Source organism: Ailuropoda melanoleuca, chromosome 16, assembly GCF_002007445.2.
Source record: "Ailuropoda melanoleuca isolate Jingjing chromosome 16, ASM200744v2, whole genome shotgun sequence".
In the NCBI taxonomy this organism is placed as follows: Eukaryota; Metazoa; Chordata; class Mammalia; order Carnivora; family Ursidae; genus Ailuropoda; species Ailuropoda melanoleuca.
The window spans coordinates 8,127,194-8,154,104 of NC_048233.1; the positions used below are offsets into that span (position 1 = coordinate 8,127,194).

Below are 26,911 nucleotides of genomic sequence, written 5' to 3' on the forward strand. Positions count from 1 at the left end.
TCTGTTAATTAGTAATATTAGCTAATTGCATATTTATAAAAATACTAACATATGATTATTTATTGATATTGGTTATTACTGATTGATCATTACAAATAATTGACTATAGTCACTATGATTCATCACTTAATAATTCATTTAACTCATCCACTAGGTAATACTTTTTTACTGGCCAAAAACCATTTGCTCATAAGACCCATGTTAGAGATGCAAATATTTTATAATGTATACATGTAGAATTTTTTAATTTTCTTTTTTTTTAAGATTTTATTTATTTATAAGACAGAGATAGAGACAGCCAGCGAGAGAGGGAACATAAGCAGGGGGAGTGGGAGAGGAAGAAGTAGGCTCCCAGCAGAGGAGCCTGACGTGGGGCTCCATCCCAGGACCCTGGGATCACGCCCTGAGCCGAAGGCAGACACTTAACGACTGAGCCACCCAGGCACCCTTTAAATTTTCTTTAATAAATCTTATAGCTATAAAATAGAGAATGCCGAGGAAATTGAGCAATACATGAAAACAATAAAAAGTCCCTTTGAGAACAAGGATATTTTCTAATATGTGAAGTCTGTGAGTCATTGGCATGGGGATTACCAGTTCATACGTATATATTACCAATGCCTCCTGATCCTTGTGAATTTTAATCAATAGAGTCCAGTTTGATCTTGTTCTTAAGTATTTTTAAGAAAGGGATTGGAAGACTGCTACATCTATCTAACCTTCCAGAGAAGCATTATATTTTCATGTCTAATTGAAATTGCTTCTTCTGACATTTCAATTTATTTCTCCAAATATAGGCCCTAGTATAAAACAAAAATCCCCAAATAATTTGAAAGAATAGAATGAAACTACCTGCTGAGTCTCAAAGGCTCCAGAAGCTGTGTTTTGACATAAGGAACGGATCTGAATTTCAAAGTAGTCATACCATGTGAGGCAGTTCCACTGGGGTGGACCTGTGAGAGGGCCTGGTGGTAAGCACTTTGATAGAAGATATAAACTCATAATGCAACATACACAGCATGAGAGAAATCCAGAAGGTTCGAGAGATGCAAGTGAAGGAGGAAGAAAAAAAAACATAACACAGGAAAAGGAAGTCAAATGGTTAAGTTGTAAATGCACATACTATACGCCCAGCTCTGTGCCAAGTGTGAAGATTTGGAGTCTGTCCCCTTTCCAGTTAACAAACGTGTGGTGGCAAGGACCGAGATTGAAAGTGCAGAGGAGAGCCCCACAAATGTCAAGGGCAGACTGAAGGATGAGTGAGGCCTGGAAGAAAGTAGAGAAATTTTATCCACCAAAATAAAATTGTATTTTTAAGCCCCTGATGTGCTCACACGCTCAGCCCATTTCTGTTGATAATTAACCACTTCACCATTTCCCCATTTAGTTGTTTCCTAAAGTAAGGAGATGTGTCAACTGGTAAAGCCCCTTGTTCTCCTTATGCAAGAAAGGAAACCCTGACTGAAACACAAAGCCACAGTACACATTAATATTATGAGGTCTTAGGGTTACACTTCCTAAAAAACAGAAAAAGATTTGTTTTCCTTGAATCTTACCAACAAAATTCTCCTGGACTCAGAAACTGACGAGAGAAGGAGAGAAAGAGAGAGGGGGAGAGAGAGAGAGAGAGAGAGAATGAATTCATCCCAGCCATCTACATCAGAAGGCACAGGTAAAATTTTTTACTCTCCCTTTCTCTCATAGATCTTTCTTTTGGGAAGAGGTGATAAATATTTTGAGGGAAGGGACAATAGAAAAGTCTCCACTAGAGCAAAAGAAGGGAGACAGAGATAGAACACAAGAGAGGCAGCTGAGGCAGTGGTTAGGGACTGTCTGCTCTACTGAGGATAGCTGGTCTGGATTCCAGGGAGAGCTGAATCAGACTGCTCTGCCCACCCTTTCCCTGTGTCATGTTGGGCAAGTCATCTCACTTCTCTGGAACCTCCTTTCCCTGTCTGTAAAATGTGTATCTGGAGGGAGGGAGAGAGGAGCTACTAGAGGATGGCTTATGTTTTATTTGAATGATTTACAGAGGGCTTGGGAAATGAGACATCGAAAAGAGGAAAGCAGGAGAGAGACAAGAAAAACAGAGAGGATAAAAGGGAGAAAAGGAAAGACAAAGATAGGAAAAGAAGGGGAAAAACCTGGGAGACTTAGGAAAGAAAAATCGCCTATCTGTCTCAGTTCATGAATCTTAAGATTAGCAATGGCTTATTCTAGTGGTTCCAAAAGATGGTTTCCAGACCAATAGCTTCAGCAGCTTCTGGGAACTTGTTGGCTCCACACCATGTCTAACGAATTGTTAACTTTAGAGGTGAGGTGCCATCATCTGTGTTTCAACACACTGTTCAGATGATTCCGATGCATGCTGAAGTTTGAGAATTACTCCATATAGAACAGTGCAAGTGGAAGGAAATAAGTGGTTGAATAAGAATCTCTTTTGTATCTTGCTAGGGGAAGATTGACCACGTTTGCATATTTCTCTCTACAGAGAAAGGATGCTTATCTTCCCAAGTGCTCTTATGGACTGTTGCTGGGGTCTCCATGCTACTGCTCAGCGCCTGTTTCATCACCAGATGTGTTGGTGAGCTCAAAAGGTCAAGTTTAATCTTCCTGGTGAATATTAGGGGTAAAATCTTTCTTGCCTGTAGGTTCTCTTCCCCCTCAAAGGGTATTTCTGTTCCACTTTCTTCCCTATTTATCTCCAGGTTATTGCTCAACTAGAACCCCAACTAGTACAGAACAGTTACCAAATTTCAACGACCTCTGACACATTTTTCATGATAGACATTTTTCATCTCCTTGCTGGCCTTGAGTCTTCCCCTATGTACTCCTATCATTAGGGTAAACTTCTCTACGGGATCCTAGCCAGAGGCATGAAAAAATAGTTTTTTGGAAGAAGGGTAGGGAGGGTTGGCATAAGAGAGAGTGAAAACGCATTTGTTTTCTCTGAGCCTTTGGACCTGAAATAAAGTACATTCATCTTCATAAATCAGGAAAACCATGAAATGTGAATTCTTTGTTCTTTCTTTGAGTAAGTAAATCTCGGTGCCTTTCTGTGTAGAAGGACAAATAGAAAAAAAAAAAAAGAAGAAGAAGAAGAAAAGAAAAAGAAACCATGATGATTATTGGTACTTTTGTTATAAATACAAAATGATAAAATTTATTTTTTATCAAGAGTAATGAACATTAACTCTGCCCCTTTCCTTACAGTGACATATCGTGTTTTTCAACTCTGTGATGAGAATAAGTTCCAGCCACATGAGGCGTTCATGGACTTCTCCTGCTCCAATGATGGATCGGGTATAATAGTCCTCAAATTTGAACATCAACATTTATATATCAACACTTTTTAAAAAATATTTTATTCATTTATTTCAGAGAGACAGAGAGAAAGAGAGCACAAGCATGAATGTCGGGGAGGGGCAGAAGGAGAAGTAGACTCCCCCCTGAGCAGAGAGCCTGATGTGGGGCTTGATCCCAGGACCCTGGGATCATGACCTGAGCCAAAGGCAGACACTTAACCAACTGAACCACCCAGTGTTCCCTATATCAACACTTTTTTTTTTTTTTGGCTTCTAGACTGATTTGGGGACAAGTAAAGTAGTTGGATGATGTTTTGTTTTTCAAAAACAAAATGTAAAATCTTGCCTATACTCTATGAGAATGCTGAGGAATTGGTAAAAAGAATGTTCTAGAACTTTGGAAATGCAATTAGCATCAGGACAGGAAATCCTGGGGACATTATAGAAAACTTTTAGAGTAAATTTGAGGTATGTCTCAACAGAAAATCTAGAAGTGGAAGGTATTATCTCCAAGAATGAATTCTCTTTTCATTCCTCACTTGCTTCCAAATGAGGTAAAGGAGAAAAAAATATATAAAATAGGGAATTTAGAAATATCTCAGAAATAGACTCCCTATGCTCTTATATATATAGTCTTGTTCCAAGTCTTACTAAAATGCTACATGATGCTCCTCTGGGCTAGGACACTCATGGAAACTTCTCTCCTCCTAGGTTCAGTCAAGAATTGCTGTCCAACAGACTGGGTGCATTTTCAATCTAGCTGCTACTTCTTTTCTACCAACACCATGTCCTGGACATCAAGTTTAAAAAACTGCTCCGACATGGGAGCTCATCTGGTTGTTATCAACACACAGGAGGAGCAGGTAGTTGGAGCACAGCCTCCCCCAGCGTCAACGTGACCTTCTTCACAGGATCTATCCCTTTCTCCATATGTGTATACAGTGTTTGGGCCACAATTACTATTTGTTAAATGAATGTATTGAAATGCATGTCATTCCTACTATTTCTGTAAGTTGATACTCTATTTTCATCACTAGAAGAGCCTTTAGAAAAGGGGAATTTCCTTTTTAAAAAGGTGGGGGGGAATGTCCATGCTCAGTTTCTTTATTAGGAAGACGGGAGGAAAAAGGGGCTGGGAGTTCATTTTAGAGCGGCTATTATGTTGATGAACATATCATATGATTTTGTCAGATATGTCAGAGATATGTCCACTATCTTTAAGCTATGATTAATAATGTTTCATGCTGGATATACACAGTAGATTTTGCTACAAATAACAGTAGATAAACTTTGAATGAGTTATTGAGAACCTCCTTCTCTGTTAAAGATTTGATTCTATGGTATGTATATTTTTACCACAACAAAAAGAATCAGGAGATAATCCTCCATGATCCTACGATTTCAGAGCCACTTATCTATCATCTGTAGTCTCTGTCCTACTTTATTTCTCTTAATAACAATTACTCTCAACATTTGTTCAAAATTGAAATAATTGATCTATTTTTTTTATTGTGTTGTTTCCATAGGAATTCCTTTTCTTTGCGAAACCTAAAAGGAGAGAGTTCTATATTGGACTGACAGACCAGGTGACCGAGGGTCAGTGGCAATGGGTAGATGGAACACCTTTCTCAGAATCTCTGAGGTAATTTCCTTCTTGCAGGAGAATTTTAACACTGTCTCCAATCCCAAAGTTAGACCGCTGTTGAAGGGAGTTCTCAGAACCTCCTTCTGTTCCACGAGGTATCTTCAGGTCAACCCTGGGTGATATGACGCGCAAGAAGGTACACGAAGGCAGCGTGAAGAGCTAGTGCTCCCCCTTCCTGAGACTCTCTGAATAAAGGGGAAATAACAGACAAAGAGAAGGAGAGGGTTAGAATTAAAGACTAATTCATTGGAAATGCAGCAGAGACAGAGTGAAATTCAGAGCTTTATGCCTCAAATTGTTAATTAAACAAAAATAGTGATTTGATAGGGCGCCTGGGTAGCGCAGCCGTTAAGCGTCTGCGTTCGGCTCAGGGCGTGATCCCGGTGCTTTGGGATCGCACCCCACACTGGGCTCCTCCGCTAGGAGCCTGCCTCTTCCTCTCCCACTCTCCGTGCTTGTATTCCCTCTCTTGCTGGCTGTATCTATATATCAAATAAATAAATAAAACCTTTAAAAAAAATAGTGATTTGAGAAAGTGGATTTACGGAGTGAGAGTGTGGAACTCCCTCAATAATGTCTCTTTTCTCCTTAATAATGACCTTACATCATTAGAGCACAGCACTTTGGAGCTTTCAAAGTTTTTATCTCATTCATTTTTTCATTTTACTTAAATTATACCTTTCTGACATACATTAATAGTATTAATCTTCACTTAGCATTTGAGGAAATTAAAGGTCAGGAGTTCTAAGGGTACAGCCCAGATGCACTGAGACTTTAGAAAGTTGCTCACTATAGCACAGTAATGCCACTGAAGCATGTACCTAAGTGAATACAAATTCAGTGTGGAATAAGATGAGATATGAGTGTGAAGGGAACAAATCCATGATAATATCAATAGCTACTCATTACGGGTGGACAACCGTAAAGGAGCATGACAGAATAGAAAGTCAGGAATATCCAGTTCAGCTTTTACTCCTATAAACTCCATAACTTAGACAAGTGGTTTAGCTTTTCTGGGATTCCTTTTCCTTATCAATAAAATGGAGATTATAGGGCACCTGGTGGCTCAGTTGGTTAAGCTTCTGCCTTTGGCTCAGGTCATGATCTTGGGATCCTGGGGTCGAGCCCCAAGAGGGGCTACCTGCTCTGTGAGGAGTCTGCTTCTCCCTCTCTCTCTGCCTGCCACTCCCCCTGCTTGTGCACTTTCTCTCTCCTGTCAAATAAATAAATAAAATCTTTTTTTAATTAACAAATAAAATAAAATGGAGATTATAATGCCTAACTAACAAAACTGTTTTAAAGTTATACAACACAAATGTCATGTGCCTCACATAGTAGGTCACTTGGCTTCTTGTAGCTGGGATTTTAAATCTCCTGCATTATTTTCTTTCAGCTTCTGGGATGTCGGGGAGCCCAATAATATAGTGACAGTGGAAGACTGTGCCACCATCCGAGACTCTTCGAATCCCAGGAAAAATTGGAATGATGTGCCCTGTTTCTTCAATATGTTTCGGGTTTGTGAAATGCCAGAAATAAATCTTTCAAGCAACAAAAAAATTATCTAAGAGCAGAAAGCACAACTTAAATGCATAAATACGGAGACACAAGAGCATGAACACAACTCCAACCTGAGAGAAGTGTGTCCCACACTTGATGAGGACTCCATAGGGACTTCAGGGGGACTTTGTTCCTTTCACTACCAATAAAAATAAGTCGTTTTGAATGTTATAATTTGTGATGCTGATTGATGTATCTGTCTCCATATTAGTCTCAGGACTTCTCAAAACTTACCAATCAGTTCTCGAACAAATGCTGGGAAAAGTATGCTCCTTGGGGCACATTTGCTTTATTTGTGAATACTGATGTGAAAATAGAGAAAGACCAGCAAGAAGAGGATTTTCAAAGTGACTTTGAACAATCCCCTGAATTTAGGCTCTGATCAATTCTTCTTCTTGCTGGCTCCTGAAAAGTCTGCCTTGCTTTCTTGATTGCATACCATTTTTACCCCTCCCCGAGCAGGTATCCTCGCTATGTTTTCCTGTACAATGAGTAAGAAACTCCCTCAAGTCACGAAACTTATTCTTGCTCCAAAGACATGTGGACTTCCTGGGTAAAGGCCTTGATTGCCCCTTGCTAGGAAAAGGCCATGCTAAGCTTCAGCTCCAAACAATTATTCGGTCTGTTCATCCCAAGAACTCTCTTTTCTCTTTATTCTCTTCCACTGAATAACTGAATCTCACCTGAGTTTACGGCTATTGCTCAGCTAGGGTCCAATAGTCGAGTTGTTCTAAGAGGACATTCAGCTTGACAATTTCCTATCTCAAGCCTATCCACTACTTGCATGATAAGGTTATTCAAGAATATTTAGATAATATAGGGGCGCCTGGGTGGCACAGCGGTTAAGCGTCTGCCTTCGGCTCAGGGTGTGATCCCGGCATTGTGGGATCGAGCCCCACATCAGGCTCCAGTATGAGCCTGCCTCTTCCTCTCCCACTCCCCCTGCTTGTGTTCCCTCTCTCACTAGCTGTCTCTATCTCTGTCAAATAAATAAATAAAATCTTTTAAAAAAAAGAATATTTAGATAATATAGCACCTTTAATAACCATGGTTCTTCCACATAAAGAGACCCTCAAAACTCGTACATTGGAATGAATGTGGAATTATGAAATGGGAAATTCAACTGAATAAGTGAATATAATATATTAACTTTCCTTACAAATGTTTATTCCTCTTAGGTATAAGGGACCACATGCTGATTTGAAACCAATACACCTTTAAACTGAAGGCCATTCAACCTAAAAGTAATCCAGTACATATATCTTCTATTTTCTAATTCCCTTTTTTCAAATTATAAACATCAGTGAAAGACATATGGAAATACTTTTGTTCACTATTATTTCTCTGTGGTTGGCTATAATTTGATATTTTAAATTTTATTTCAATATTGAAAGATATATGAAAGTGTTAGTATGCATTATTTCACCATACATTTATAATTTGTTATGCAATTAACTTTGTCTTCAAAGTTTGGCAAGAAAAGAAACAATCGCTCAGGGTTTAGTGGTTAAAGATCAACAGAACCCAGGTTATTTATCTGGAAAATTCTGAGGGGTAGATCATCTGGTTGAAACTATTTTAAAATATGATATTTTACAATAGGACTTACAAAAATACTTAGGCACCAGAAAATCCAGAAAGTTCCAAAAAATAAAAGAGTAGGTAATCAATCACCCATAGTTCCAAGAGCGTAGTCCCAAAGTAAACCACTGTTAAGATGTAAATATTACCATTTGGGCCCCAAAATATTTTAAAGAAAAATCATTCTAATACATTTGGTGAAAATGATACATACTCATTATCAAAAATTTTTACTCGTATGTCATTATGAATATGTAAATATTATTCACAGCTGAATCTTGTACTGTATCATGATTATATATTATATCACATACTTAAACACATTTTGCTTTTCATATAGGTAATATTGACAGCATTTTTTATTTATCTAGTTTTCTATGTACTGATTAATAATGCATCCCTTAACTATACAGAATTGTACATCACCTCTCAATGAATTCAAATACATTCTATCAGTCCCATATTTTCATGACGAAAAGAAATCCTCTTGGAACTGTCTTCCTTTTCTGATCTGAACAGGGATTGTTCTCATGGTTTCTTTCACAGCCATTATTTTGCTGATTTTTATTATATAAAGGAAATATTTTGTCACTTAAAGGTTATTTCAGATTATGATATACCAATATAATGAAACACTACTTAGTTATATGGAACAAGGTATAAAACATTCCCCAAACTATATTTTTAAGTAAAAAATGCAAGATGATTACACAAAAAAAAATCCAATTTTTAAAAATGGGCAGAAGACGTGAGCAGACATTACTCCAAAGAATACATCCAGATGGCCGATAGACACACGAAAAGATGTTCAACATCACTCATCATCAGGGGAATACAAAGCAAAATCACAATGAGATATCACCTCACACCTGTCAGAATGGCTAAAATAAAAAACACAAGAAACAGCAAGTGTTGGCAGGGATGTGGAGAAGAAGGAACTCTCTTGCACTGTTGATGGGAATGCAAACTGGTGCAGCCACTCTGGAAAACTGTATGGCGGTCCCTCAAAAAATTAAAAATCGAACTACCATATGATCCAGTAATCACACTACTGGGTATTTACCCAAAGAATAAAAAAACACTAATTCAAAGGGATACATGGACCCCTGTGTTTATTGCAGCATTATCTGCAATAGCCTAACTATGGAAGCAGCCCAAGTGTCCATCAGTTGATGAATAGATAAAGAAGATGTGCTATATATACAACAGAATATTATTCAGCCACAAAAAAAGGACCAAATCTTGCCATTTGCCCAAGTGGATGGAGCTAGAGTGTATTATGCTAAAGAAAATAAGTCAGTCAGAGAAAGACAAATACCACATGATTTCACATATATGGAATTTAGAAACAAAACAAATGAGCGAAGGAAAAAAAGAGAGAGACAAACCAAGAAACAGACTTTCAATTATAGACAACAAACTTATGGTTAGCAGAGGAGAGGTGATAGGGAAAAGCAGAAAGAAGGGATGTGGATCAAAGAGTATACTTATCATAATGAAAAACAAACAGGGGTGCTTGGGTGGCTCAGTCTTTAAGCATCTGCCTTTGGCTCAGGGCGTGGTCCCGGCTTTCTGGGATTGAGCCCCACATCAGGCTCCCTGCTCAGTGGGAAGCCTGCTTCTTCCTCTCCCCCTCCCCCTGCTTATGTTCCCTCTCTCACAGGCTGTCTCTCTCTCTGTCAAATAAATAAAGTCTTTAAAAGAAGAAAGGAAAAGAAAAGAAAAGAAAAGAAAAGAAAAAAGAAAAGAAAAGAAAAGAAAAGAAAAGAAAGAAAAGAAAAAAAAAAAAGAAAAGAAAAGAAAGAAAAAGAAAAACACACAGACAAAACCCCTGAGGTTCATGGGGGAAAAAATTGCAAGATGTTTAAGACAATGTAATGTTTCCATTAGTGTAAAAAAAAAAAAAAAAGTAGGTCATATATGTATATACATTTATATAACACATATTTAAACATATACAGAAATACATATAAGAAACTGACAATCACAGTTTCTCTGAAGAAGCATTTAAGGGACTGGAGTTCAGGGTAGAAGATTTAACTTATGTTTTCATTTATATTTTTCCTGTTTGCCTTCTTAACACACATATATCTTACATTTTTAAAGACAAAACCAGGGGCGCCTGGGTGGCACAGTGGCTAAGCGTCTGCCTTCGGCTCAGGGTATGATCCCGGCGTTATGGGATCGAGCCCCACATCAGGCTCCTCCGCTATGAGTGCTTCTTCCTCTCCCACTCCCCCTGCTTGTGTTCCCTCTCTCTCTGGCTGTCTCTCTCTGGCTGTCTCTCTCTGTGTTAAATAAATAAATAAAATCTTTAAAAAAAAAATAAAGACAAAACCAGTATTTAAGTTTTTTAAGTGTTTCAAACTTCTAGGACTACCACAACGTCCTAATAAATTTTGCACTTATTTTTATTAAATTATTATCAGTTGTCTTAAAGAAATTATGAAGAATAGGAAAAGTGCCATGAGAGTTGGGAACAGACTGAAAGGGACTGAGGGGAGAAACAGGGAGACCAGTCAGAAAGCTATTGCAATAACCCAGGTAAGAAAGGTGGACTGCGGTGGTCACCATAGAGGTAATGAAAAATAATCAGACTGCAAGAAATAGATTAGGGGGCGCCTGGATAGCTCAGTTGGTTGAGCATCTGACTCTTGATTTCAGCTCAGGTCATGATCTCAGGGTGGTGAGATCGAGCCCCACGTTGGGCTCCATATCAGGCTTGGTGGGAATCTGCTTGAGATTCTCTCTCTCCCTCTGCCCCTCCTCCTCCTCTCTCTCACCTCCTCTCCCTCTCTCAAATAAATAAATAAATCTTAAAAAAAAATCTTTTAAAGGGTTTGTCATAACTGGGGCTAAAATAGTGGCATACCACTACCAGTTGGAATACCCCGCGTTTGAATCTTAAGAGCTAAAAATCTGAGCAGAGGAAAACAATGACTAAGAGATTGCATCATTTGAGCCATTCTGTTTGATATGCAATCGATGCAAACCAATTGAAAAGGAAATACTCTGATATACTAAAAAGAAAGCAAAGTTAATGAAAACAGATTGTCACAGAAAAGATGATTCCTGCCACCATACCACACAGAAAGACATTATCTTTTTTTTTTATTATGATATATTAGTCACCATACAGCACATCATTAGTTTTTGATGCAGTGTTTCATGATTCATTGTTTGTGTATAACACCCAGTGCTCCATGCACTACGTTCCCTCCTTACTACCCACCACCGGGCTAACCCATTCTCCACCCCTTCCCCTCTAAAACACTCAGTTTGTTTCCCAGAGTATATAGTCTCTTGTGGCAGAAACACGTTATCTTGAATGAACAGAACAAAAATAAATAAGCCCATCATAACTGAAAATGTTCTATTTTCTCAGAAGGTTTTCTCTGTTTCAACGATGCAGGGGCATTCTTTCCTAGTCTATTTGGTTCTTCTTTGTCATCCCCATCACAAGGAGTCCTTTGGAGGTTTCTAGTTGAATGCTGTTCCAGGTAATTTACAAATCCCTTTTGTCTCAAAGTTACAAGGAAAATCATTCCGGGCCCATTTGTCTTGAACATTAACAAGGACAACACAATTTTCTTCCTGATTGTTGGGTTCACCCTCACGCCTTAATCTGAAATGAAGGAAAAAAATATATTTATATTTATATTTATATATTTATATTTGTGTGTGTGTGTGACTGTGTGTGTGTGGGTCAGGGGACATGCAGAGAAAATGCCTCTGGTGAAAAATGTAAAGCTGCATTGTCTAATAGAAGTATCATAGTATATTGGTATAGAGGTTACTCAACACATAGAGTTATTCTGAGTAAGCATTTCTACAGCAGTATACTCCAGCCCAAATGAATTCTGCTTGCTCTCTTCTCACCTTTGCCTATAGAGCCCTTTCACCCCAGTCAACATACTCACAAATTATGTGGGTTAAATGGTGTCTTGTCCACCAACGACCACCGGCCTTCATGGTTCTCATCTATATGTCCCAGGAAATACGAAAATCGTCTATCCAAAAATCGAATAATAAAGTTCTGCATAAAAATGTAAATTTTTATAAGTATATTTGCATTTATCATTTAATAGCTATTATGTTAGGAAAAGAGAGAAAAGGTCAGATAGGTTACTAGCTAAGCACAAAAGCGTTGTCGTCGGACAGATCTGCTTTCAAATCCTGCCTCTGCCATTTATCATGAAATGTTAGTAAGTGCTCTAATGTCACCAAACCCAAGATTTCTTATCTCCAAAAGGACAACTTTACTACTTAACAGATAAGATCATACTTGCAAATCACTTAGCACAATGTTTAATAGGATCAGATTTTTAAAAAACTTATGTTTTTAAAATTGTCTTCTTTGATTGTGTATTAAATTAAGTTCCATTTTTTTCAAAGAGTTGATGAAACTATAGATTGCAAAACCATGGGAACAGAATCCTCTGAGAAACCCCCCTAACTAAGAAAAGAGTAGAGGGGCGCCTGGGTGGCACAGCAGTTAAGCTTCTGCCTTCAGCTCAGGGAATGATCCCGGCGTTGTGGGATCGAGCCCCACATCGGCTCCTCCACTGGGAGCCTGCTTCTTCCTCTCCTACTCCCCCTGCTTGTATTCCCTCTCTTGCTGGCTGTCTCTATCTCTGTCAAATAAATAAATAAAATCTTTTTTTAAAAAAAGAGTAGAATATGAGTTATGGTACATATATGGAAGTATATTACATGAGGAAATACATTTGTTTTTAAAGAACTGATTTATGGTGCACTGGGTGTTATATGCAAATAATGAATCATGGAGCATTACAACAAAAACTAAGGATATACTGTATGGTGACTAACATAACATAATAAAAAATTATCATCATAAAAAAAAGAACTGATTTAAACTTAGGAAAATTTTTTAGTTAGAATTACAACCATACAACTGAATTATTTTTCCTATGCTTTCTCCTGAGAAGCTGTTTCAGTCCTGCTTAACCATTCAGTTATTTAGCTACTCACCAAACATTTATCAAGACCTATCCAGTGTGCCTAGCACTGTGCAGGACTTCGGAGATGCAAAGATTAGGAGAGCACGGCTACAGCCCTCTACAGGGTAGAGTCATTGACAGAGATGGGGCAGTGAACAGATTACCTCAGTACAGTGATATAAATGCCATGATCACGCAGTGCGCAAAGTACCACGGGAGTATGTCCAAATTAGAACAGGGAGGCTGGAGTAGGGAAGATGGTCAGGGTAGTTTTCTGGAGGAAATAACACGTGAATCAAATCTGGAAAGACCAGAAGTTGGCCAGATGAAGAAAAATGAGGGAGGAAGACAAAACAGGTGAAACAAAGCACAGAGGCAGAGCAGAGAAATTCCTCTTTCTCTGCAAAAATTTCTCTGCAAAGAGATTCACACCAGCAGAGAGACGGATGGGAGCCTCCCAACATACCAGCTCAGCTTCTGTGCTGATGATGGCCAGATGAGCCCCCATGTTGGTGCAGCTCCTTTCACTCTCACCCCATGTCTTGTTGTCATTAAGAGGAAAATAGCAGTTGGACTGGAAGGCTCTCCAGCCAAAAGGACAGCAATTCCAGGTGCTCCCTCATGAGAAAATTGAAATGAAAATCAGTTACAAAGGAGCATTTCATCTGTAACAGATTGCATAGCTATTCTGCTAACTATCCAGTTAACATTTTGTGGAAATAACACCAGGTTACCAAAATAATTCTGTTCCCCTTTTTAAAAAATCCTGAAAATTACATTTCTAAATATTTCTGAGCAAAAGTACCTGAATCACATAGTGACTATACGAAAATTACAAGATATTCTCTTAGAAGACAACATTAGTTTTCAATGTCCTTACATGTATTTACATCCATATTTGAAGTGCTTCCAGAACAAAGTCTTTTACAAGAAATTTTATCTAACGGGGGTAGGGAACCTACTAGAACTCTCAAGCATTTCTGCATCCTCCCAAAGGATGGGGGATTTTACAAATTCCAGCATAATAAAAGAGACAAAGTCACTCAGCAGAGGAAACAATCCTTAAGATATGTCTGAATCAAAAGAAAATGGAATTAAATTAATGTTATGTGTTGGATGCCAAAAACGGATCCTAAATGTGGTGTTATTCAACTGATTACAGTCACAAGAAATCTATTTCTATTTATTGATGTTCACTCTTGCACCAGATACTCCTGTTGTTTTAATCTCTCCTGGTTTACTACTGATTACTTTAAATCAAATTATGAACCTGAATGGAAATGGAAGTAAGAAAGAAATTCTCCTATGCCTTTTTCTATCTACCTTCCAATTTTGATTTCTCTCTGGTGCATGTCACCTTCGTGTGGTACTCTGGTAACTTGAACACCCTCGTGTCTCTGCTGCAGCATAGAAAGTTGCGATGAGTCACTGTCAAAGGGGAAAAGAGTTAGTTTTCGTTTCCTATATAACCACTTAATTAGGGAAATGGGAGCTGGTCACTCCAGTCCTTCTCTTCCCTTAAGAGTTAAGGTAAATATCCCCTATTCTCACTACCTAGTTCATTTGTTTCAGCTCCAGGTGAATAAGTTGAAAGGAATTGTCAAAAATTAATACTTTTATTATCATATCCGTTTCATGCTTTATGGGAGTAATTCTGCAAACCTTTATGTGTATACCCTTTTAAGCATATTTTTCTATCAGAATCTGTGTTAGAGTGGAGATTTTTAGTGAACACTGGGTTAGTTCTGCCAAGTTTTATGAACCATATACATTTATTTATCTTTTAAATATTTTTACTACAAGGGGAATCTGGGTGGCTCAGTCAGTTGAGCATCTAACTCTTGATTTTGGCTCAGGTCGTGGTCTCAGTGTTGTGAGATCAAACCCCACACTGGGCTCTGTGCTGTGCATGGAGCCTGTTTGATACTCTCTCCCTCTCTCTCTCTCTCCCCCATTGCCCCTTGCTCACCCTGTTCGCACACTCTCTCTCCCTTTCTCTCTCAAAAATACATACATACATACATAAATAAATATTTTTACTTTGAAACATAACCAAGCACAAAAAGTGAAAAATACAAATGTACAGTTTATCAAATTATTATGAAGTGAACACTCCAGGTAACAACAATCTGGCTTAAGAAACACAATATTGCCAACACCCCAGGTGGCCCTCACATCCCAAATACAACCCACTTCCTCTGTCTTAAAGGTGACTATGCCATGGCTTTTAAGGTAATCACTTTGTGCTTTGTTTCACAATTTCACCACTTGATAACATATCCGTAAATCATACAGATCAGATTTGCCTGCTTTTGAACTTTATATAAATAAAGTGATAAAATATGCATTCTTTTGGTTCTGTCTTTTGCTCAGTGTTATTTCTGAAATTTATTTATATTGTTACATACAACTATAAGCCATTCATTTTTATTGCCATAAAGTGATCTATTGTCTTAATGCACTAAAATCTATTTATATATTCTTCTTCTGGTAGACATTTGCATTGCTTCCAGTGTTTGACTATTACGAGCTGTAGCATTCTAAGCATTTTTGACCATGAATCCTAGAGCACATAAGCATACATTTCTGTGGGCTATATGCCTAGGAATGGAACTGCTGGTAATAGAATATACATATTGCCAACTATGATAGTGGCAAAGTTTTCCAAGGTGGTTTTACTGCGCTATGCTCCCACTAGCAACAATTCATTGAAGGTCCAATTGTTCCACATCATCATCAATATTTAATAGTGCCAGACTTTTTAATTATTGCCATCCTGGTATGAATGCAATGGTATTTCATTGTGAGTTTGAATTTTCATTTCCCTGAAAACATTTCAATTTTTCTTTTCTATGGTGTTCATTAAACATTTGTTCATTAAACATTTCAATTTTTCTTTTCTATGGTGCCCATTCAAAATTTTGCCTATTTTTCTACTGTATTGTCAGGATTTTTTCCTATTGATTTGAAAGTATTGTTTATATATACTGTACATTAATTTTTTATCAATTATATGCATTACAAACACTTTCTCCTATGGCTGTTTTCTTTCTTGGTATTTTTGTTGCACTCTAATTCTTACTTTAATATAGAATAATTGGTCAATATTTCCTTCATTGGCTAGCACATTTTATGACTTAAGAAATCATTCCCTACCTTGAGGATATGAATATATTCTCCATTTATCTTCTAAAAAGCACTATTGATTTGCTTTTCACATTTTGGCCAATAATCCACTCCAGGTTGGTTTTGTACATGATATGAGACAGGAGACCAATTTCATTTTTTGAATAAGGATAATCAATGGTCCTCTAGCACATTAATTGAGCAAAATTGTCCTTTCCTATAACTGCAGCATCCCCTTCTGTTTTATATAAAGCGTTCATCCATACAGGATCTGTAACTAAGCTCTCTATTCCTTTCCTCTGGTCTATTTGTCTGTACTTGCACCTATGCTATATTACTGTAATTATAATAACTTTACACAAGGTCTTGCTATTAGGAAGAACAAATCTTTCAACTGTTCTTCTTTTCAAAGCCAGACTACAATCCATCTGAAAGTTGAGTTTTTGCTGGTTACTCTTTAGTGATAAGATACAGCCCTTTGTAATCTCAGTAAAAAATGAGGAATGATTTACTACAGCCACCAACCTTCATATGTATAGAAAAGGGTTTAACTTCCATCTTTCATTCCCTGATACAAGACAGCACCATCAAAGAATAGAAGGTGAAAAATGTGGCTCTAGATTTTAAATTCAAGACCCTGAAAAGCAGTATGGATTGAAATGTTGTGGGGGGGGGATCAAAATAACAAAAGGCTTAGAGGAACTTTATGAAAGTCATTGGGGGGAAAGCCACAGAGTTCCATTTCTGCTAATAACTTACCCAAACAATTTGCAATAAAACAAGCACTGAGCAGTGAGATGAGAAAAACAGCAATGGCCCAAGGGATCAACTGGGAATGATGGGCTCCTACTAGGACAAAAGGAAAGATAAATACATTGTCTTCTCCGCCATAAGAAGTAGGGAAGATATTCTACTGGGAAGCAAGCTAAACATGAGATCATCCACAATATTTTAGATCTAGAGGAGAGCTTAAAGATTTCCTCCTGAATAAATCAGTATTAGAGCTTACTGATAAAAACATACATACATAAAAATGTAAACTTTTTTTTGAATGGAAAGGCTTTTTATAAAGCCAATGGTTTTTTTTTTAATAAAACCAGAAACCAATACTTGCATGTGTATTATTAATAGTACAGATTCTAAATGATGGTGAATCTCTATGATGGAATTCTGCACAGTGATTCAAATAATCCTATATATCAGTATGTATTGACAGAAAGTCTCCAAGACATATTGTTATGTAAAAAGGTGTGTTTCAGAGGCGCCTGGGTGGCACAGTCCTTAAGCATCTGCCTTTGGCTCAGGGCGTGATCCCAGTGTTCTGGGATTGAGCCCCACACCAGGCTCCTCTGCTAGGAGCCTGCTTCTTCCTCTCCCACTCCCCCTGCTTGTGTTCCCTCTCTCACTGGCTGTCTCTGTCAAATAAGTAAATAAAATCTTTAAAAAAAAAAAAAAAAGAAGGTGTGTTTCAGGACCAATGTACATTGTGGTCCCATTGAAGTTTGCCATGCTGGAGTGATGAGGTGAACCAAAACACTAATTTTAAAATTATATATTTCTGCGTTTGTTCTCCTTCTCAAGAATATTGTTTAATATTCTTGTAATACAAATATATTGTGACCCTTAAGTACAGAATAAAATGGGATAAAGTCAGAGCCTCAGGTAAACTGTGAGCCTTAGTTGGTGTGTTTTGTCTATCTTCCTTCTGCTTCTTGCCTTTAAAAGAATCTTCCCAAATTACTCTTTCTTTCCATCTTATTTTTCTTTTGCATAATTTATCTCTTCTCTTGGCCTAATTTATGTTTCACAAAGAAGTTTCTCTTACCCAACATACTTGAATCTATGACCTTCCTCTTCACCAAAGTCATTGCCATTTCCTTTAACTCCTCCTTGCCATCATCCTCAATCTTCACAACTATAACTACCATTAATTTGTATTTTTAAATCTTAGTCATAATTACATTTGTCTCTTTAAAACTGAGAGGAGAGAATGTACTCACTTTTATTTTGAGGTTCTTCTTGTCTCATTGTAAGTTAACTCTTGCTGTCCAGTGGTTGGGAGAATGAGAAGCCTCTTCTATTTTTGCCCCAAGTGTGTATTTCTGTGGGTAAGGAGTATGTCCTCAGAAATACTTGAGATTGAACATTAATTTTACTTATTCTGGTAAGATCAGAAAGTTCCCTATATAAAAGACAAGTCAAAAGAAGAAGTCTTTTCAAAGACAAGTTTCCTTTGATTCACTCTGGGAGACAGAGCAAAGACAAAAGGAAATTGGGAAAGCAACAACCAAAAACAGCCAGTAGAAATTTCCATTAAGTATGTTGAGATCACTAGATTAGTGTGTCATGTGAAATTTCTCAATTTGTTTTTCTTCATTCAAACAAAAAGTTTAGCAATGCCCTAAAAGAATAATCATTATACCTAATTTCCTTCATTTTTCTTTTTCTTTCTTTCCTTCTTTCTTTCTTCTTCTTCTTCTTTTTTTTTTTTTTTTTTTTCTTTTTTTTTTTTTTTTTTTTTTTTTTTTTTTTTTTTTTTTTTTTGGATGTTATATTTTCAAAGGCAGTTACATGATTGCGGTAAATTCTGCCTTAAAAAGTTCTTTGAGCTGAGTAAGTTGTGTGCAAGATGGCAAAAGATAATGTAAAGCTTTTTTTTTTTTAAGATTTTATTTATTTATTTATTTATTTGAGAGAAAGAGAGCACAGAGGGAGAGGGAGAAGCAGACTCCCTGCTGAACAGAGAGCCCAATGTGGGGCTCGATCCCAGGACCCTGAGATCATGACCTGAGCTGAAGTCACACGCTTAACTGACTGAGCCAGGCATCCCTGAGCTAAAGCTTTTAATGTACACAGTGTATGTATATTGTATGCAAAAGACACAGTAACTTTTGTTTCGGGGTTGAGAAAGGGATGGTAGAGCTGTTGATTAAATCCTCAAATCTTCCTAGATGAGAGAAAATAAACTGATTAAGGCAAAGGAAAAGGAAATGTAACATTCTGTGATAAAGACATCATCAGGGTCCCTGACTTCTTTTCCAGTGCCATCATGGACTAAATGTTTGTGTCCCCCACCCATGCTGGCACTGTGATCTCAAACATTCCAGCCTCTAGAATTGTGAGATATAAATTCCTGTTGTTTAAACCGCTAATCTACGGTATTTTGTTACAGCAGCCTGAGATCACAAAAACAAGTAACTAGCAGCTTGGAGACCCTTCTTAAATTCTAACTTCCAAAATATGGCCCTTCACCTACCTTCTTCCTTAAGCTACAATATTACTTTAAGTTTATATACATATACACACACACACACATACATATATATATATACAAACATAAATATTTTTAGTGATCTTGAATGAAATGCTACTTTGCTATGTTAAGTTGGAAGTGGGAAGAAGTAAAATTATAAATTTGACAACACATATTTTTCAACACTGTCACAACCAAAAGTATTCCCACAGCAGCAATAGTACTTACCCACAAACTCTCAAAGCAACCCTAGAAACTACATCTTTGTCTAAAGTAATATGTGTTCTTTATTAAAAGGATCTAGGAGCCTTAGAAGATATATAAATCCCACCTAGAACAGGAAAAAATAAACTACAGCTGGCATATTCTTATTCCCAGAAAACAAACCTGATTTCAAACACAGGAGAGAAACTCTGCTCTAGAAAGTTTCCTGAACCAAGTGAAAAGATGTGTCCGAGATACAGTTAAGATCACAAAAAGACAGGGGCGACCGGGTGGCTCAGTTGGTAAAGTAAGTGTCTGACTCTTGATTTCAGCTCGGATCATGATCTCAGGGTTGTGGGACCAAGTCCCGCATTGGGCTCCATGCTCAGCAGGGAGTCTGCTTGAGATTCTCTCTCTCCCTCTGTCCACACATGCTCTCTCTCTCTCTAAAATAAATAAATACATGTTTAAAAAAAATAGCTATAGCTTCAACAACTTCTTAATGGATGGTGACACAATAAAAATGTAAATATTGACATCAAAAATGTACAAAGAGGGAGAGTAAAAAATGGAGTTTTGGCATGCACACAAAGTTAAATTGTTATCAGCATAAAATAGACTGTTATATCTACAAGATGTTTTATGTAAACCTCATGGGAATCACAAAGTAAAAATCTAAAATAGATACACTAAGATAAAGAGAAAGGAAACAAAGCATACCACTACAGAAAATCATCGATTGCAAAGGAAGGCATAAAGAAAGGAAAAAAAAAAAAAAAAGGAACCATGAAACACCAAAAAATAATTAATAAGATGGCATTAGCAAGTTCTTGCCTATCAATAATTACTCTAATTGTTAACGGATAGAATTCTCTAACCAAAGGCATAGAGTGGGTGGATGGTTAAAAAAACAAGATCAACTATACACTGACTACAAGAGACTCACCTCAGCTCTAAACACATACAGAGATTCAAAGTGAAGGGATAGCAAAAGATACTCTATGCAAGCAAAAACAAAAAAGTATCTATCCTAAAATTAGACAATATAAACTTTAAGCCCAAAATGGTAACAAGAAACAAAGATAGTTATTATGTGATGGTAAAAGGTCAATACAAGAGGATAAAACAAATATATATGCACACAACATCAGAGCATCTATAATATTTCAAGAAAATATAAACAGACCTAAAGAGAGAAATAGAAAATAATACAATAATAGTAGGGGATCTCAATTCCTCTCTTTCAACAACAGCTAGATCATTGAGACAGAAAATCAATAAGGAAACAATGGACTTGAAACAAACTTTAGACCAAATGAACCCAACAGACACATCCAAAACATTCCATCCAACAGCAGTAGAATATACATTCTTCTCAAATGCAAATGGAATATTTTTCAGGATAGATCACATGATAGTCACAAAACAAGTTAAGCAAATTCAAGAAGACTGAAATCATACAAAGTATCTTTTCCAAGCACAATGAAACTAATAATCAATAACAAGAGGAAATCTGGGAAAAAACATAAATATGCGGAGATTAAACAACATGATCCTGAATGGGTCAACAAAGAAGTCAAAAGGGAGGGGCGCCTGGGTGGCTTAGTTGGTTAAGTGTCTGACTCTTGATTTCAGCTCAGGTCATGATCTCAGGCTTAGGAGATTGAGCCAGGTGTCAGGTCCAAGCTGGGAGTGGAACCTGCTTAAGATTCTTTCTCTCCCTCTCCCTCTGCCCACCTACCCAACAAGTTGCATGCACATGTGTCTGCATGCGCTTTCTCTCTCTCTCTGAAAGAAAGAAAGAAAGAAAGAAAGAGAAAGAAAGAAAGAAAGAAAGAAAGAAAAAGAAAGAAAGAGAAAGAAAGAAAAAGTATCTTTAAACAAATGAAAATGAGAGCACAATGTATCAAAACTTATGGGAGACTGCAAAGGCAGTTCTTTTTTTAAAGATTTTATTTATTTGTTTCAGAGAGAGTGAGCGAGAGAGAGAGAGAGAGAGAGAGAGAGAGAGAGCACTTGCAGGGGGAGGGGCAGAGGGAGAAGCAGAATCCCCACTGAGCAGGGAGCCCAATGCGGAGCTCAATCCCTGGTCATGATCCCAGCATCCTGGGATTGAGGCCCACATCAGGCTCCCTGCTCAGCAGGGAGCCTACTTCTCCCTCTCTCTCTGCCCCTCCCCTCTGCTCATGCTCTCTCTCAAATAAATAAAATCTTAAAAAAAAAAAAAGAAACATGAAGAAATAGAAAATCTGAACAGACCAATTTCAAATAAAGAGATTGAATCAGTAATCAGAAATCTCTCAACAAAAAGAAGCCAAGAACCAGATGGTTTCACTGGTGAATTCTTGCAAGCATTTAAAGAATTAATGGCAATCCTGAAACTTTCCCAAAAAACTGAAAAGAAGGAAATACTTCCAAACTCATTTTATGAGGATAGCATTACTCTGATACCACAGCCAGATAAAAATACTACAAGAAAAGAAAATTACAGACCATTATCCCTGATGAATATAGATACAAAATACTCAAAAAATATAGCAAACCAACTTCAACAGCACATTTTAAAAATCATTCACTATGATTAAATGGGAATAACACCTGGGATATTAGGATGGTTCAACATATGTAAATCAATAAATGTAATAGACCATATTAATAAGATAAAAGATAAAAATCATATGACCATCTCAATAGATGCAGAAAAAGCATTTGACAAAGTACAACATCCTTTTATGATAAAAATTCTCAAAAATTAAGTATAGAAGGAACATACCTCAACACAACAAAGGCCATATATGACAAAACCACAGCTAACATCATACTCAATAGTGAATAGGTAAAAGTTATTTCTTTAAGATCAGAAACAAGACAAAGGTGCCTACTTTCACCACACCTATTCGGCATAGCACTAGAAGTCTTAGCCAGAGCAACCAGGGAAGAAGAAGAAATCAAAGGCATCCAAACAGAAAAGGAAGAAGTAAAATTGCTTTTGTTTGCATATATGATCCCACATACAAAAAATCCTAAGAACTCCATCAAAAAACTTCTAGAACTAATCAACGTATTCAATAAAGTTGCAGGATACAATTATCATACAGAAAATCATTTTGTTTCTATAGACCACCAACAGAACATCTGAAAAAGAAATAAAGAAAACAATTCCATTCACAATAGCATCAAAAACACTAAAATAATGAGGAATAAATCTAACCAAGGAGGTAAAATAACTATACTGAAAACTACAAGACTTTGATTAAAAAAAAATAGTAAGGAGGACACAAACAGATGGAAAGATACCCTGTATTCATGGACAGGAGAGTTAATATTTTTAAAATGTCTATATTACCCAAAACCATCTATAGATTCAGTGCAACCCTTATTAAAATCCCCATGACATTTTCCACAAAAATTAAAAAAAAAAACAATAATAAAATTTGTATGGCATAACAAGACTCTAAATAGCCAAACCAATCCTGAGAAAAAAGAACAAAAGTGGAGCATAACACTTCCTAATTTCAAATTATACTACAAAGCCATAGTAATGAAAACAGTGTGGTATTTGCATAAAAATAGACACATAGATCAGTGGAGCAGAATTGGAAGCCCAGAAACTCCTGCATATGTGGTCAACGAATATTTGACAAGGGAGCCAAGAGTACTCAATGGAGATAAAATAGTCACTTCAAAATGGTGTTGGGAAAAGTGGATAATGACAAGTGGAAGAATGTGGTTCTTAACCCTTATCTTACATGACTAATAAAAATGAACTAAAAATGGATTAAAAACTTTAAGAAGACATGAAACTATAAAACTCCTAGAAAAAAATTGGGATAAAACTCCTTGACATTGGTGTCAGCAATGATTTCCTGGATGTGAGAGCAAAAGAACAAGCAACAAAAGCAAAGATAAATAAGTGGGACTACATCAAATTTAAAAGCTTTCTGCTCAGGCACCTGGGTGGTTCAATTGGTTAAGCATCTGCCTTTGGCTCAGATCATGATCCCAGGGTCCTGGGATCAAGTCCTACATCTGGCTCCCTATAGGGAGCCTGCTTCTCCCTCTCCCTTTGCCTGCCACTGCCCCTGCTTGTGCTCCCTCTCTCTGTGTCACAATAAATAAATAAAATCTTTTTAAAAAATAAAAATTAAAAAAAAGCTTTCTGCTTTTTAAAAAAACTTTTTTTTCAGATGTGCAAAAACATTTATTAATAAAATGGAAAGGTAACCTACAGAATGGAAGAAAACATTTACAAAACATATCTGATAAGGAATTAATGTCTAAAAAATAGAAAGAATTAATACAACTCAATAAATAGCAAAAAAAAAAAAAACCCACAAAAAACAAAAAAACAAAAAAACCCCTAACAATCCAATCTAAGAGTTGGGGAGTGGGGGAATAGGGAGATATTGGTCAAATGGTACAAACTTCCAGCTGTAAAATTAACAGTCTAACGTACAGCAGGGTGATTATTGCTAACATTATTGTATATACTTGAATGTTACTAAAAAATAGATTTTAAAGATTTTTGCCACACAAAAAAAATGGCAAAATATGTGACAGAGTAGAGGTGATAGCTAAAGCACAGTGGTAATCATTTTGCTATTTATAAATGCACGCAATCAATACATGGTATACCTTAAAATTACATAATGTTATATGTCAACTATATCTCAATAAAACTGAGGGGAAAATGTTGTATCCATACAGCAGAATAGTATTTGGCAAAAAAAGGGAATAAAATACTGCTATATGCTACAATATGGATGAATCAAAAAAACATTATGCTAAGTGAAAGGAGTCAATCACAAAGGATCACATATTGTGTGATTCCATTTATATGAAGTGTCCAGAAGAGGCAAATTCATAAATACAGAAAGTAGATTAGTGGTTGCCTAGGGCAGGGGGAGGTGGTATAGATTTTGGAGTAATGACTAAGTGGTGTGAGGTGTGGGTTTTTTGTTTTTTGGGGGTTTTTTTGGTAACGATATGTTCTAAAATTGATTGTGATGAAAGTTGCATAAATCTGTGAATATGCAAAAAAGCCATTGACCTGTGTACTTTAAATGACTGAATTATATGGCATGTAAATTATATTTCAAGAAGGCCCTTAAGAAAAAAGATTTACTCTACATCTGAATGTCTAACAGCTCATGAACGAATAAATAAAATGAGCTAGATTTCTAAATGAAATATTGTTTAGGAATAAAATGTATAAAATATTGACATATACAACAACCTCAATGAACCTCAGAAACATTATGCAAAGAGAAAGAAGTCAGACACAAAAGAACACATGTTAATTTTTTAAAATGAAATATTCACAAAAGGCAAATCCATAGGGGTAGTGAGGAAATCAGTGGTTGCCTGGGACTGGGAGTGAGAATGGGGAGTGACTATAAATAGACACAAAGAATCTTTTTGGAGTGATGAAAAAGTTCTATATCTATATTGTGGGGATGGTTTTACAACTCCATAAATTTACTAAAAATCATTGAATTATATATACTTAAAACACCTTAATGGTACATAAAGTATACCACAATTAAACTGTCTTATACTACTAATAATAACAATAACAACTTTAATGGAAAAGACTAAATTATCCAATCAAAAGACATAGAGTGGCTGAATGGATAAAACAAAATTATATGCTGCCTCTAAGAGCCTCCAGCTTTAAGGATACCCACAGTCTGAAAGTAAAGAGATGGAAAAAGATGTTTCATGCAAATGGAAATGAAAAGAGAGCAGGTTGTAGCTATACTTGGACAAAACAGACTTTAAGACAAAGACTATAACAAGAGGCAACGAAAGTCAAAATAAAGTGATAAAAGGGTCAATTCAACAAGAGGATATAACATTTGTAAATATTTATGCAACCAACATAGGATCACTGAAATATATAAGGCAAATATTAACAGACCTGAAGGAAGAAATAGCAGCAGTAAATAATAGTAGGAGACTTCAATGCCCCACTTTCTTTTTTTTTTTTTTAATGTTTTTTTTATTATATTATGTTAGTCACCATAGAGTACATCCCCGGTTTCCGATGTAAAGTTCGATGATTCATTAGTTGCATGGAACACCCAGTGCACCATGCAATACGTGCCCTCCTTACTACCCATCACCAGTCTATCCCATTCCCCCGCCCCCTCCCCTCTGAAGCCCTCAGTTTGTTTCTCAGAGTCCATAGTCTCTCATGCATCATTCCCCTTTCTGATTACCCCCCTTTCTTTATCCATTTCTTCCCCTACCGACCTTCCTAGTTCTTATGTTCCATAGATGAGAGAAATCATATGATAATTGTCTTTCTCTGCTTGACTTATTTCACTTAGCATTATCTCCTCCAGTGCCATCCATGTTGCAGCAAATGTTGAGAATTCGTTCTTTCTTATAGCTGAGTAATATTCCATTGTATATATGGACTACAACTTCTTAATCCAGTCATCTGTGGAAGGACATCTCGGCTCCTTCCACGATTTAGCTATTGTGGACAATGCTGCTATGAACATTGGGGTGCATATGGCCCTTCTTTTCACTACGTCTGTATCTCTGGGGTAAACACCCAGTAGTGCAATGGCTGGGTCATAGGGTAGTTCAATTTTTAACTTTTTAAGGGACCTCCACACTGTTTTCCAGAGTGGCTGTACCAACTTGCATTCCCACCAACAATGTAGGAAGGATCCCCTTTCTCCACATCCTCTCCAACAATTGTTGTTTCTTGCCTTGTCTATTTTTGCCATTCTAACTGGCGTAAGGTCAATGCCCCACTTTCAACAGCAGACTGATCACCCAGACAGAAGATCAATAAGGAAACACTGGACTTAAATGACACATGGACCTAACACAAATGTACAGAACACTCCATCTAAGGGCAGCGTGATACACATTCTTCCCAAGTGTACATGGAACATCCTCTAGGAAAGATCACGTTAGGCTACAAAACAAGTCTTAATAAATTTAAGTAGATTGAAATCATACTAAGTGTCTTTTCTGACAGCAATGTTATAAATCTAGAAATCAGGCGCAAGAAAAAACCTGAAAAATTCAGAAATATATGAGGTTAAACAACACGCTCCTGTATGCATATGTTCTATTCACTGAGTTACTCTAAGTCTTTTGATTGGAGAATGTAGTCCATTTCATTTAAAGAAATCATTATTATTATTTGATTATGGCGTACTTCACATACCGTAAAATAATGTTTTAACCAATAGGTCAAAAAAGAAATTAAAAAAAAGAAATCAAGCTAGAAATCAAAATATGTCTTGAAACAAATGAA

General features: G+C 36.8%; 2 protein-coding genes across 9 annotated transcripts; one reads left to right on the forward strand and one right to left on the reverse strand.

Moving 5' to 3' along the window:
• The first annotated feature begins 1,429 nt into the window (after positions 1 to 1,429).
• Positions 1,430 to 6,678, forward strand: LOC100480687 (C-type lectin domain family 4 member E). Of its 4 annotated transcripts, none has more exons than XM_034645503.1 (6): positions 1,434 to 1,672; positions 2,455 to 2,584; positions 3,214 to 3,303; positions 4,017 to 4,168; positions 4,832 to 4,947; positions 6,344 to 6,678. In XM_034645503.1, exons 2-6 carry the CDS (start codon positions 2,545 to 2,547, stop codon positions 6,513 to 6,515), a joined length of 570 nt encoding a protein of 189 aa, XP_034501394.1. In that variant the 5' UTR covers positions 1,434 to 1,672; positions 2,455 to 2,544; the 3' UTR covers positions 6,516 to 6,678. The 4 variants fall into 4 exon arrangements, with proteins under 4 accessions (XP_034501395.1, XP_034501394.1, XP_002922300.1 ...); XM_002922254.4 differs by having other exon boundaries at positions 1,435 to 1,672; positions 2,492 to 2,584; XM_019802766.2 differs by lacking the exon at positions 1,434 to 1,672 and adding an exon at positions 2,273 to 2,314.
• A 4,709-nt stretch (positions 6,679 to 11,387) lies between these two features.
• Positions 11,388 to 18,489, reverse strand: LOC105238896 (C-type lectin domain family 4 member D). Of its 5 annotated transcripts, none has more exons than XM_011228694.3 (6): positions 18,176 to 18,489; positions 16,935 to 17,024; positions 14,373 to 14,477; positions 13,516 to 13,667; positions 12,009 to 12,124; positions 11,388 to 11,713 (listed from the first exon to the last, which is right to left on the reverse strand). In XM_011228694.3, exons 1-6 carry the CDS (start codon positions 18,201 to 18,203, stop codon positions 11,569 to 11,571), a joined length of 636 nt encoding a protein of 211 aa, XP_011226996.1. In that variant the 5' UTR covers positions 18,204 to 18,489; the 3' UTR covers positions 11,388 to 11,568. The 5 variants fall into 5 exon arrangements, with proteins under 5 accessions (XP_011226996.1, XP_019658323.1, XP_019658324.1 ...); XM_019802764.2 differs by having other exon boundaries at positions 16,935 to 17,021; positions 18,176 to 18,478; XM_019802765.2 differs by lacking the exon at positions 16,935 to 17,024 and having other exon boundaries at positions 18,176 to 18,476.
• Positions 18,490 to 26,911: the final 8,422 nt, after the last annotated feature.